The sequence below is a fragment of the Lagopus muta genome, chromosome 11 (assembly GCF_023343835.1).
Source record: "Lagopus muta isolate bLagMut1 chromosome 11, bLagMut1 primary, whole genome shotgun sequence".
NCBI lineage: Eukaryota > Metazoa > Chordata > Aves > Galliformes > Phasianidae > Lagopus > Lagopus muta.
In genome coordinates, this window is record NC_064443.1 from 4,654,526 (window position 1) to 4,668,071 (window position 13,546).

At 36.0% G+C, this 13,546-nt stretch overlaps 1 protein-coding gene across 2 annotated transcripts in view; it reads left to right on the forward strand.

Annotated features, from left to right (window-relative positions):
• The window catches only part of SYN2 (synapsin II), a 143,672-nt gene that overhangs the window by 40,148 nt on the left and 89,978 nt on the right, over positions 1–13,546 (forward strand). For both annotated transcript variants that reach the window (XM_048957734.1, XM_048957736.1), the window contains exons 2-4: positions 4,628–4,685; positions 6,996–7,087; positions 8,322–8,478. In XM_048957734.1, the coding sequence (XP_048813691.1) occupies positions 4,628–4,685; positions 6,996–7,087; positions 8,322–8,478 (307 nt within the window). The remainder of the gene's footprint in view (positions 1–4,627; positions 4,686–6,995; positions 7,088–8,321; positions 8,479–13,546) is intronic.

Genomic DNA, 13,546 nt, shown 5'->3' on the forward strand with positions numbered 1-13,546 from the left:
CTGGAATATCAGAGACAGTGACTTCAGGTAAAGATAGTCAATGGAGAGACCAGTGGAAACATTGCATTATCAAAAAAAACATGGCAATGTTGTACCACTGCACACAGAGTGTGCTCATAATACATTTCCACTGGGAGTTGATTGATTAAAGAGAGGCCAAACTGCAATTGTGAACTTTGCATTACTGGCAGAAACTGGTGCTTGAACAGTGTTTTTCTTCCTTCAGAAGGCAAGGTCATGACTTAATCTGAAGCCATGCAGTAATTGTGTCATGTTTGTCATACTGTTTTTATGAAATTAATCAAGTTTCTGTGACTTCTCAGATTACACAGTAAATAACTGGGGAGGACTACCCTTGTATCCTTTCCATTCCAGTGTCTCCATTGAATCTGACACTTCAGCAAACTCAGTGATTAATAACAGAACGTAACTAGCTTGGTATAGAGGTGAACTATGGAATCTGATAACATAAGCTGTGCTTTTTACTTCAGAGCTGATAGAACCTGCTGCTCTTCACATTTACAGGCTCCTGGTAATGGAGATTAATGATAATCTAATTAACCCCACTTCAGCAGGGAGCACTTGCAATGCTGGGAGTCACGATGAGTTGGTACATTCTGTGCTTATTTTGTGGTGGTAGTCTGCTGCTTTTAAGGCAATTTATAAGATGATAGCTTAAGAAAACATGTTTTGCATTAGTAAAGTACTGGTTAGGTCATGTGCAGAAGTATAACTTTACTATGAAACTTTAATTTGTTTTTTTTTTCAAATTTTCATATGCACATGGAAATGCCTGTGAACCAGTTATTTGAGACTGTATATGTATGTGTAAGTTACCTGGCTTGGAGTGAATTATGCTGTTTTTACGCATAGACAGACTGTAATTTGTGTACTCTAGAGGGTGCTACTGTTCTAATTGGTGAATAAACTCTTGCCCACTTGTAAACTGGCACTATAATTATTTTTGAGCGTACAAAGCTCTTACTGAAGTGAGCAGAAATTGTATCCCACTGTTCCAGCATGACTAGAAACCAGTGCTTAGGCTAATCTAAATCTTGTGCACGCTGTACAGAAATCATACCACCAATGCTTCAGTAAATTGGCAAGAAGGGCAAATTGCAGCATTTAAGTGTGTGAGGTGCTGTGCAAATAGAGACTTACATGAGCAGGGGTTTGTGGGACTAGAACCCATATTTTTACAGGATGTGTGTTCTTTAATAAAGGCTCTTGCTAGTAAATTCTGCACTGTGGTGTTTAAGAATGCAAATTGAATAAGCATAAGTCTGTTGCATGGTAGGAAATAATTTTCCTGTTGATTTTGTTGCCAACTGACTGTAGTACCAGTGTTAATGCTTTGTTCACTTATAATTGGTTTCATGGGATAGTAAGGTATTGTGGAGATGTATATAGCTGCTCAGTGATTTGAGGGAAACATTTCAGTTTTTATTTAAAATATATTTTAAACATTTTCATTACTTGCTGCTTCATTGTCCTTGCCAAAACTAAATAGCATGAGGTCATATTTGGCTGTATCTATGACAACTCTATTTCATAGTTGTTTAACTTCAAATGTGAAAGATTTTTGTCCAGAAAATTAATTGTGAAGCAAGAAATTCAAAATACGTGAAATATTTTTTGCATAGATTCTAACTGCAAGAAGTTCATGCTAATGACTGAAATAAGGAGCAGTAGGTGCCAATAAGGCACTCAGGTGCTTTGACTAGAAGTCCCAGTGTTGAAAGCATTACTTCCTTTCTGCTGAGGTGCTATGAGAGTTGATGCACAAATATTCATGCTTAGGGCTGAGATGAATAAGGTGTAACTGGAATTTCAGACTACATTTCAATACAGTTCTGTAAGTTAATAACACTGTATTATTCTATTCCCTATTTTCCCTTAGGAAAATAAGGTAATTATTTAAGTACTGTCTTTATGATAGGATTGCAAATAGGAAAATAATCAAATAAGGCATCACTGTATTTCCTGAGCATGGTGAAAAAACCAAAAGTTCTATTTCACAGCATGCTCCTAGTATGAGTACCTCAGAGTTTCTTCTGGAATTATAGAACAAATAAAGCCGAAAAAGACCTTTAAGATCATGAAGCTATCATCACCATGCCCACTAAACCATGCCCTCAGTGCCACATCTCCACATGTCTTCAACTCCAGGGACAGTGACTCCACTGCTTCCCTTGGCAGCTCATTCCAATGCCTCACAACCCTCTGTGAAGAAGTTTTTCCTGGTATTCAACTGAACCTCCCCTGGTGTGACTTAATGCCATTACCTCTCTTCCTACCACTGTTATATGGGAGAAGAGACAGACTCAAACCTCACCGCCATCTGCTTTCAGGTAGAGCATTATAAGGTCTCCCCTGAACCTCCTCTTCTTCAGACGGAACAATCCCAGTTCCTCAGGCACTTCCCATAAGACTTGTGCTCCATTTTGCCAGCTTTGTTGCTTTGTTTCCTGGGACATGCTCCAGCACCTCAGTATCTTTCTCTTTTCGTTGTAAGCTCTTTTTTAATGAGATCCAGATGAAGTCTTGCTGTTTGTGGATCAGCATTTGGAGAATATTATTACAAATTTTTATATAGTTAATTTTGGCCGATGCTAATTTGAAATTAAATTTCTTTGAATGTTAGTGTCATGCTTGTTTTCAAGCCTGAGATGATATAACTTCACTACTTACTATGCTGTTTATTCTCAAAACTGAAGTCATTTGTTGAAATATGAATTGTGCCAGAGCATAGTTGTTTAAAGGCTGCATCATCTCTAAATGATGCCGAAGTAGAAAAAGTAAATTTAAAGGGGTAGCATTTCACCTTAACTAATGTTTGGAGCACATTCTAATAAATGCAATGAATCTAATGCTAAAGAACAGAGGAGCCTCTCTTTGGATCTTAGTGGCTTCTTAGTTCTATTTCCTGTCATGAAGAAGTAATCAGCTGCTGACATTTGTTAAGGTCTGAGCTCTGGTTGACTTATTGTCTCTATATATGGTCAAATTACCATTCATCACTGAAGAAAATGTATTACTTTAAGATTGTTTTTCATTGTTAAAGGGGCAGCTACACTACAAATTCACTGAGTTATGTGGCCAACATAATTCTTCTTTAATTTGTTCTATATGATGTCCAATGATGTATTTATTGTATGCATTGCTGCACTGTAAGTAAAACTAGTTAACAAAACGTTTTCGGTCAAATTCAACAATAGTATTGCTATTAAACTAATAATCAGGACTGGAGTTTTAAATATTCTTTACAAAGCAGTGAATCTTTTTTTAAAGAGACCTTTAAGCAGTCTGTCCTTATGAATTGGTCACTTTTCTCCTGAACCAGGTTTGGTGTTAACTTTGAACGTGGTACCTTCCTTTCTGCCCTGTAGCTTTTTTAGTCTTGAGTAATGGGGATTTTCTTGTTTTTTGTGCCTACTAGATTAACGTGGTTGAACTGATACTCCACAACAAAAGCATTACAAAACTTAGTCTATGCATCTTCAGTTTTCAAGTAATTTTTTAAATCCCTGTATGAAATTTCAGAACAAATTTGGAAATAAGAATAAGTTACAAGTAATAGTTCTGTAAGCTTGTGATGTAAGATATTTGTGATGTACTTGTGATGTAAGTATATTTATCTTCCTTATTGGCAAAATTATTTGGTAACATTATGCTCAATGTGCAACTCATGCAGTAAAAGAATGGATTTCAAACTTGGTATCTTATCTGCATTTAACAAAAAAGCCAGTATGAATCAGTAATACAAATGCTTTCTTCATTATTTTCTTACTAATTGCATATTCGTATAGAACTCATTGCTGAACAATGGTTTAATATCACATTCCAGCTTAAACAATTTATTTGCTTATTACCATCAGTTATTTAAAAAAAAAAAAAAAATTGAAGAGATCTTTAAGAAATATATTGCCAAGGGCAGTGTTTGCCATTGATCATTAAGGTACTTGGTTCTTCCTGTGGTGGGCCTCACTGGGAAAAGAATTTTCCAGAAGCTGTAATGAGTTTTGTTACATTGTTCTTCCACTGGAAAGATAAATTTAGTTTAACAGATAGCATTTTGTAGCATTTTGTCCAATGTTGAAAATGAATAACATTCTGTTGAAACTTGCAGTGTTCTATGTTTTATTTTTGTTTTAAGTGTGGCAGATTTTTACTTGCTATTAGTAAAGCTGGGAAAGGTACCTTAAGCTTTGGCCTGAATGAAGAAGATAAAGGGATACAGTCTTTTTTTCCCAACAAGTTGTTTTGTTTGTTAGTTTGCTTATTTTCTTCTTCTTTACTCCAAAGCAGTTAATTGCTAGATTAGACATACAACTTGCAAAAGTCTAGAAAACTATCTGCTTCTTAGGCCTTAATGATTGGACTATTGTGTTTTATCACAATAACTGCAGTTTATAACAGCTTATAATTTCTCTTTCAAACTAATTACAATGACACTTTAATGTTGAAAATCACGTTGGGTGATCTTAGGGGAGAATCACAACAGTATGAGATGGGATATTAGAGACAAAAGAGTGTAAAAGAATTTTTGTATGAAGAAAATAGGGGAATCTTTATGTATTACTGATTACAAATATATATCCTTGATTTCTCCCTTTTTTTCCTGCAGGGCCAAGGCTTTTCGTGGAAAAAAGGTCCATGGAGAATATGACATTAAGGTTGAACAGGTAATTAAATGACTCAACCATCCAGATTTTTTTTTTTTTTCATAGATATACAGCTAGATATACAAACATATGTATACACACACGTGTAAAGGCTGCTCCAAAAGTAATGCCTCCTATTTTATTATGTTGGCCCACAACATCAGAGGTGGATGTTTGGTGATATGCTAGTAGAGGCTGAAACTTCCCATCAATATTCCATTACATTTTGTTGCTATGTGGCAGACGGCCGAAGAGAGGCAGTCTAACAAAATAATGTATGACATGGAAGTGTGTGGGGAGAAAAAGGATTTGATAGAATTTCTCTGTGTGAAAAAAGTAGCCCCCACTGACATTCATCAATGCTTGCTGAAAGTTTATGGAGACCAATAAAGCAGATGTGAGCACAGTGAGACTGGGTGGTATGTTTCAGCAGTGGCAGTAGCAACAGTGAGCTACCTCCTCGGGTGCAGCTTGTTGTGAGCGTGGTATGCAGGCTTTTGCTCATCACTGTCAAAAAATGTAGAGCTAACGGTGATGACTATGTTGAAAAACATTGTTCTATAGCTTCTATAGCTTAGAATTGGCTTTATCAAACAGTGTTATCATGTTCTTTGTATTTATTGTAGTTTCCATGAAAATAATTAGGAGGCATTACTTTTGGAGCAACCTACAGGCTTATAGATGTATACATGTAGTCCTTTGTACTTTAACAAAACTCTCAAGTCAGCTTACCTAAATTCACTTTAATACTACAACATCTTGCTTGGCTCTGTTCTTTACACCACTAAATACCTGTCTCATGTTCTGGCTTGGAACAGTTTCACGGGGATCTTCAACAGTACTGGTGGAGAGGGGAAAAAGAAAATGCTATTTTGTCTCCGGATACTATTCTCACATGACAGACTGTGCAGCTGATATCGTGTGCATTCTTTACTAGTAACAAAAGCTCTGGGTGACTAGAGTTTCCTTTGTGAGGTCTCTCTTAGGACCAGATCTACCTTAAATCAGTATGAATTTGAAGGTTTCTGAACCCTCTTAATCACTCTGTAGTACATCAGCATCTTAAATTGTGTACAAATATCACTAACTTTAGTTAGTTTCTTATTACCAAAGAGCATTATTTTATTTTTGTACTACTTTACAGCATCCAACCTATAATCTACGATATTTTCTGTTGTATGCTAAGCTTTTAAAGTACAAAACCCTATACTGTGAATCTTCTTAATCATAGAATATTATTAGTGAATGGAAGAGATTATTTGTCAATCTCAGATTTAAAAAAAAAAAATAAAAATTAATACAAATATGCCAGTCTGCCACCTTTTGCAATATTTTTTACAGTAATCTTAAATGTTCCCCCTTGCGTTTAGAACATCATTATAATGATTCAAGGAAGTATGTAAGTATATGGAATTTAATGAAGAGACATCCGTGCCTGAAGTCAAGAGCATACTTAAGCCACTGAGTTGGAATGGTGGCTAGAGTAGTCAATACCTGCCTTAACTGACCGCTAAATTCTTGTAGTCTTACCCAGATTTCACTTATAAACCTTCAACTATACAATTTTTCAAGAGCAGACTAATGAGAATTCTGACAGTCTCAATCCTTTATTAGTGTCTGGGATAGCACAGACACTTTTGTTTATCCTCCAGAAGACACTTGGCTGCATTTCAATTATTCTGCTGTGTAATGTTATTGTAAAGTGCTTTGAGAGTCTAAGCTGATGAAAGACTGGGTAAATGAAAAACATCCTGTCCGTTTATTTCAAATAACTGTAGATTTAGAGTATGGATTTGGTTCCTTTCAAATGCTGCATTTTCAGTGTGAGAACATAGAGAAAATTATTCACTTGTGAGTTTTGCAAGTCAACTGTTTAGTAGCACCATATGTTTTTGAAAATAGAGTAAAAGCACAAAAAAGAAAGTAGTGAAGTATATGAAGAGAATGGGAGAAAAATCAAAACACACAATCTGTCATAAGAAATTCTTTGTCATATTTCTCTTCATACTGGTTTTATGCTATTTGCTTCAAAACATTAGGTACATTTTTGTTCTGCCTGTGTCAATCTCTAGTGTACGCCATACCAAGCAAATATATAATCTCTACTGTGTCCCAGTCCTCTATACAGCTTTTTACTTTTTTCTTTATATTATATTTTATCCAAATGTGTTGTGCCATTACCCATACTGTGACCCACCCTGTTGGTTTAATATTCTTTCAGTGCTCATTGTGTTCCAAATATGTATTCTTAGCAGTTCAGATACATAAAGAGTTTTGGGGAAATAAAGGTAAAATAAATCAAATTGGCTAATGTGAATCCTCTTTTCATAGGCAGAATTCTCAGAAATCAACTTGATAGCCCATGCTGATGGCAATTATGCAGTAGATATCCAAGTATTTCGGAATGGCACTAAAGTTGTCAGGTAAGAAAAACAAGAAAACAGCAGAAATCAATAGGTGGCATAATTTATGCATATAAGATGTGCTAATTTTATGTGTGGTGGAGATATTGACAAATACAACACAGCTTGATCACTAAGCATGACAAAAATCTGAACAGTGGAGTAGATCCTGAGACAGGAAGTAAATCTCTCAACATTTAAATCACATGGAAAATGGAGCAGGTCCTCTTTGAGCTGTCTGAAACTGGCTTTTACCTGACTTCTGCTGCTGAGGTTTTTCTCACAGATGCCACCCATGCAGCTCCTCACTACCAAAATTTTGCCATGTAAGCTCAATATAAAAGGAATAAAGTCTGGTATAAATACGTGTATGGGAATCAGAGTTATAATTCGAGTCTTATATTTCTGATTTATGCAGTCTTGGTGGTTTAGTATGTGTCAGACTGTTATAGATGAGAAATAATTGTTTATAGCATTGAGCGTTTTCATTGAATCATAGAATAGCTCAGGTGAGAAGGGATCTTAAAGATCATCTAGCTCTGTTGTGCTGTTGGGCAGGGTTGCCAAGCACTAGACCAGGCTGCCCAGGGCAAGATGGGACTTCACAGGAGCTGAGCAGGCTATTACCTCCCTCACCCTTCTGGCCGCAACTCCTTATCAGGGCTGCTCTCAATGAATTCTTTCTCCAGGCTACAAATATCTGGGATTGCCCCAACCAAAGTGCAACACCTTGCCCTTGGCCCTGTTGAACCTCTTTAGGTTTACATAGGTCCACTTTTCAAGTTTGTCCCAGGCCAGTCTGGATGGTATCCCTTCCTTCCACTCTGTTAACTGCACCACTCAGCTTGGTGTCATCAGCAAACTTGCTAAGGGTACACTCAATCACACTGTCTGTTATTGATTAAAAAAAAAAAAAGTTGAAGAGCACCGGTCCCGAGACAAACTCTTCAAAGACACCACTCATGAACACCTGGGCACAGATTCATTTCCCACAACGTTCTGGCTGCTGGCAGAGGCATTTGTCTGCTTTGTTTATCAGTTCCTGAGCAACAACAGACATAAAAGTATCCCGAGAACATATTCAGAGTTTATATAAGTGATTTATTTATCTTCCAGTGGTGAAAAAAAAAAAAGCACCTGAAAAGCCACGATAACTTGTCTCTCTTCTTAATAGAGCTGCAATATTTTCTAGATGCTGATATTCTCAAAAATAATTTGATCATTGATTAATCCCAATATATCTCTTTCTTGCTAGGTCATTCAGACCTGATTTTGTCCTCGTTCGGCAACATTCATTCAGTATGGCAGAAAATGAAGATTTCCGAAACTTGATCATTGGCCTGCAGTATGCAGGCATCCCCAGTGTCAACTCCTTGGAATCAATCTATAACTTCTGTGACAAACCATGGGTGGTAAGTGATGCACTGAAAAGTTCTCTTGGTGCAAACTTTGGAACTTACTTCGGTTTGCTTATTTAGTTCTTGCTCACAAATGCTGAGTGACCAACCGTAAAGTCACAGAGCAGTGAAACATTTGTGAGAGGAATAAAAATCAAAGTAGGGTATTTAAACCTTTTTTTTTCTTTTCCAAAAAGACAGTGTAGGCAGTGTGGAGATGGAGAAAAATATTTGTGGTATAAATACTGAAATAAGTGAGGAAACTAATGGAAAGCCTATCCACTACTAACATCCTCAAGTGAGGAGAGTATTTATTCACAATTTGTGTGGGAAAAGCGAGCTGAGAATATTTTTCATATTTGTGGTTTTGAACATAATTTAAAGACTTTTAGCCAGTGTTTTCCTCATGCCTGCAAAATTTTTGGGGCTATGCTTCAGTGAGGAAACCTGAAGCTATTAGTTTCATCATTTGAAAGCTCTTTTCATAATCTTGGGCGCACTGGGTAGGAGTTGACCTTTTTACAGTTACACCTGGAGTAATGAGGCACATTGGAGACTCACTGAAACACTTTTAGTGTAGAAGCTAATTCTGCTTCTCATTGCACACTTTGTTGTGATAGAGGTAGACTTGGATGATATTTTTGTTCTTAATTAGCATGAACAAGTTAAAATATGATGCTGTGAAAGATGATTATGGATGGTACTATCATTTCCTTTCATAGATATGTTCAGTTGCCAAGACCTAATGAAGCTTTAAAGGTTAGTACTTGTTATAAGTAGCCAGCAAGACCTGCTTTTTTCCTCTTGATGCTTAAGAAAGAAAATAACTTAGTACAGGTATTTTTCACACTAAAGGAAAGCTTTATTGTAATACCTCGTGGCCTCAAAAATATTTATTTTACATTTACTTTGAAGACCACTACAGAATACTGTCAGAATGTTGCAACATACCTTGCAGTTAATTTTATCATACTTCTGTGTTGCAATAAACTACAGCAGAGAATAAAGAATTGATAGTCTTTACAGCTTTCCAGAATACGTATTGTACATTCCTGAATGAGGCATGTTTAAATGCAATAATTATGCAGTAAAAAGAAACCAATATTCTTATGGTGGCATTACTGTCATGGCTCTTCCTACACCAAAGCAAGACATTTCTTCTATCTGATATCATTTCACAGATGTGAAATGAGCTGATTGTCCTTTCTGATAATAGCTGAGGGTAACTGAGTGTTGTAGAAATACTTGCTGTAATAACTGCCATATCTGCTTATGTCTGATTTATTTATTTTCATATATTCTCTTTTGGGCTTAATTTTCAGTACTATTTCCAAGCCCAGATATGAATGCCACTAATTTTTTTTTTTTTCTGTTAAGCTTACTTTATTTGAATATAGGGAATGATGTTAGTTTCATTGACAATTTTCTACTTGCTATTTCTATCTCTGACAGCCAGAATACATTTTATTTGAACTGCCTAAATTTTCAACAATCTCAGTACATTTCACATCTCTTGGATATTCTCTCTCAAAATATCTATCCTAAAGAAAAATATCTATCCTAAACTATCAGGTCACTTGTTTCAAGCCAACATCTTTCACTTTAAAATTTTCTGCCGTGTTTCCTTGAATTGAAGTTGTTTTCTTTATGATGTGTGACAGAAGGATTGCCTTAGTTCTGCTTTACTACCTGTGGCCATCAGCTGAGACTGCAGATGTGCAAGTGGTTCCTCTTATAAGTTTATAGCTGGACCATACCTTAATTTATCCTACTTTAAAAGAATGCAGAATTTTAACCTGAGGAAAAAATAGTTTATCAAAATATGAGGAGTCTTGTTTGTGCTTTTAACTTGAAATGTTGTGATTTCTGTTCTCTGTTGTAATGGGAGACGCAGAGACAACCACGTTCATCCATATTTCATTGTGAAATCTTTGTCAAGTGTAGGGATGGTGGCCACTACAAGATGTCATGTAAGCCTGTTACAAGTCTTGTCTGGATTTAATATTCAAAGGGTAAAAATCCATTGGTCCTTTGATGCAGCCAATCTCATAAATATTCAAGTAATGCAGCAGAATGCAAGACCTGTTTATTTTACTGTTATCTTCTAGCTTGTTAGATTAACCCAAACTCAAACATGCTACTTTGCCTACGTAAAATCCTGACAGCAAACTGTATTCTAAAGAAAAATAACTGAGAAGAAAAATAGGTTTCACTTCATACATACTTTTTTTAATAATGTAAATCTTAGCATCAGGAAAGAGCACATTCAGCAACCATGAGTGTCTGTGTCAACTTTGCAGTAGTGCAAGTAAGCAAAAATGTGCATAGACTGATGGCAGATTAGACTCATTTCTTCACAGCCACCATGGTTGCCTTTCTCAACAGTTCTCGCTAGCATGGAAGATCTGATGTTTTTTATGAATACTTCTATAAAAATTGCAGATTCAAAAGCATGAAAATTACAAAGTAAAAGTATAGATAAATTCAAACTATCATCCTTATTAATAGATAAGAAATAGATCGCTTCTATAATGGAAAATTCGATTTGTAGAAGTGAATTAAAATTCTGTAACAGCAGAAAAACACAAAATGACACAAAGACTCGCTGCGTTGGATCCTAGAGGTTGAAAAATTACTGAATTATCTGTGGACACCAATCATTTGTATTTACATAAGTGTAAAATCAGGAGAGCCGTATAGAATTTGTAGAAGGGGAATTCAGAGAAGTTAGGCTAATTATAAGAGGGCCATGGAATAGAGCAAGAGCTAGAATCCTAAATACAAGATCTTTGTTTCCTAAGTTACTCTACAGTAACAGGTCTTTGCTTTTATTAGAACATAGAACACAGCATTTTTTCAACTCTGAAGACAGACTGACATTAGAAACTACTGCACATCCCTGTAATCTTCTGATAGGATGCTTCACACTGCATCTGCAGATGCAGGTTTCTGTGTCACTGCCAATAGGCAGTCAGCAAGTTTGTATTTAAACTTTTATATTTGTATGTTATTGAAAGATGGGAGTGTGGTGGGAAAGTTGTCAGAACACAGTCAAAACATTTCTAAAATCAAGTCTTAAATCCTGTTTTCTAGTGTTGGGACATACATAGTTCCTTCAAATGCGAGTCAAAAGTTCAAAGCACCGTATTGCCCTTTGAAAATTTAAGATGCTAGCAACTGTGGCAAAGAAAATATTGAATTGAATGTGTGTGCGGTGAGGTGTTTGCATACTGAAATATGTTAATAACTTGGGTTATTACAGAACTTCTCTTATTTCACTTCTGTGATAATACTTACCACCTACCTCATGAAAAATGCATGATCCTCACTTTAGAGATGGCTTCTACTTCAATGCTTGTAAGAACGTCAGAACTCAGGTTGAAAGCATGAGTCTTACAAATAGAGACTGTTTGTTGTTACTAAGTGCATCCCGAGCTATGGAAGAACTGTTTTAAGGTTAATAACTCCTCACAATAATTGGAATATTTCCTTGCATTGTCATGTTGCAAAGTCATAGGATCTATTGAGATAAATTGGCCTAGTTAATTTATAGTTACCTTGGGTTCAGTTGATACAAAAGCATATATTTTTCTTTGCTGGTTTTATAATCTATTTTATGACAGTACTCAAATCAAGCTGTGTTCAGCACCTGTTATCTCACTGATGAAACACCAAGATTTATAGACTAGTTATTTTATTGTCTATTTTACTTCAGAAAAATTCATTCCAGAAATAAGCGAGACCTTACTTCACTGAGGCTTATGAGACTGTAATCTTTCTGGTAGTATGTCAGTATGTGGTAGATGTCAGTAAGCAAAATATGTAATCTCAGAGGACAGAAATAATTTTAAAAAGTGACAATAATGTCAATGCCTGAAGTGATCTCATGCTTATGATTAGGGCTATACTTGAAAAAAGAATAAAATCCATTGTATTGTGTTGCTATTTTAAAGAAAATATATAATACTGTTCTGCCAGTGTATTTCTGCCTTCTTCCTATTATGATCAGTGTGAAATTTGATTGTTTAAATGTTTGCATCAAGTGAACTCTGCTCTTGATTTTTACATTTAATTGTAAATATTGATGATAGAAGCACGGTCTTGGAGTACTACAAATCTCTGACAGTGATTCATACTAACTGTTCATCTATACTGTGTATAGCAAATATCCAGTAAGTGGAATTATAAAGTGAGATAGAATTAACAGGTGAGGTTACTTAACATACAAACTCTGGCTTCCTTGCTGGGAGCTGTAAAGTTCAATGTCCATCGCTGCTATAAATAGAATATTTTATTTTGATTAAACCTTGGCTGTGACATAGCAGTTTCTTTCATTACAGAAACTGAATTGCTGTTTCTTAGGTTCAGATACTGATAATGTTTTAACAGAGCACAGATGACAATTCCTGCAGTTGTATGTAAGAAATATATATTTTTGAAGAGGAAGAAAATCATTGCGTAATCAACCAGATTCCATGATGGCTGTTCTTCCTCTGTTACTGAAGAGAAAAAACATAGCAGCTCTGTGGCTGTCTGTAAATCTGTCTTCTCGTTAGCGTGACTTTGGGAGGCTGGTTCGTTTAGAAGGATTCAAGGGTCTACTTAGACATTAACTACACAGTCATTCTGGTGAAGGAGATGGCAGAACCTACAGAAAACATGTGAGCATTATGACTTAGCTGCTGCCAAGCTGGTGGGAGCACTTGAAGCACTGACTTGTTATAATCACAGAAGGGATGTAGGAGCCCACTGTAGCGTGTCAAGCTGCTGCATAGACATAACAACCTGTGAAGGGTGTCTGTTGCTGCACGGATGGGAAGGCTGGATACTGAGCAGGCTCAGCCTCTAGTGAAGAAAACTGTTGGCATAGTGACAAAGTGCTACATTATTCTCCTGTTCAGCAGTGTGGGAAATAGAGGGAGAAAAATAGGAATTCTTTCCTGGTCAACAGCTGGAAGAGTGGAATTAAGATCCAGAAAACAGACTTATCTATATTTTAAAGACACCTGAAAGATTCTATTCTTTTTTTTTTTTATGTAGAGTGCCAGATGTAAGCTCATATCCAAAAAAATCACTGTGACTT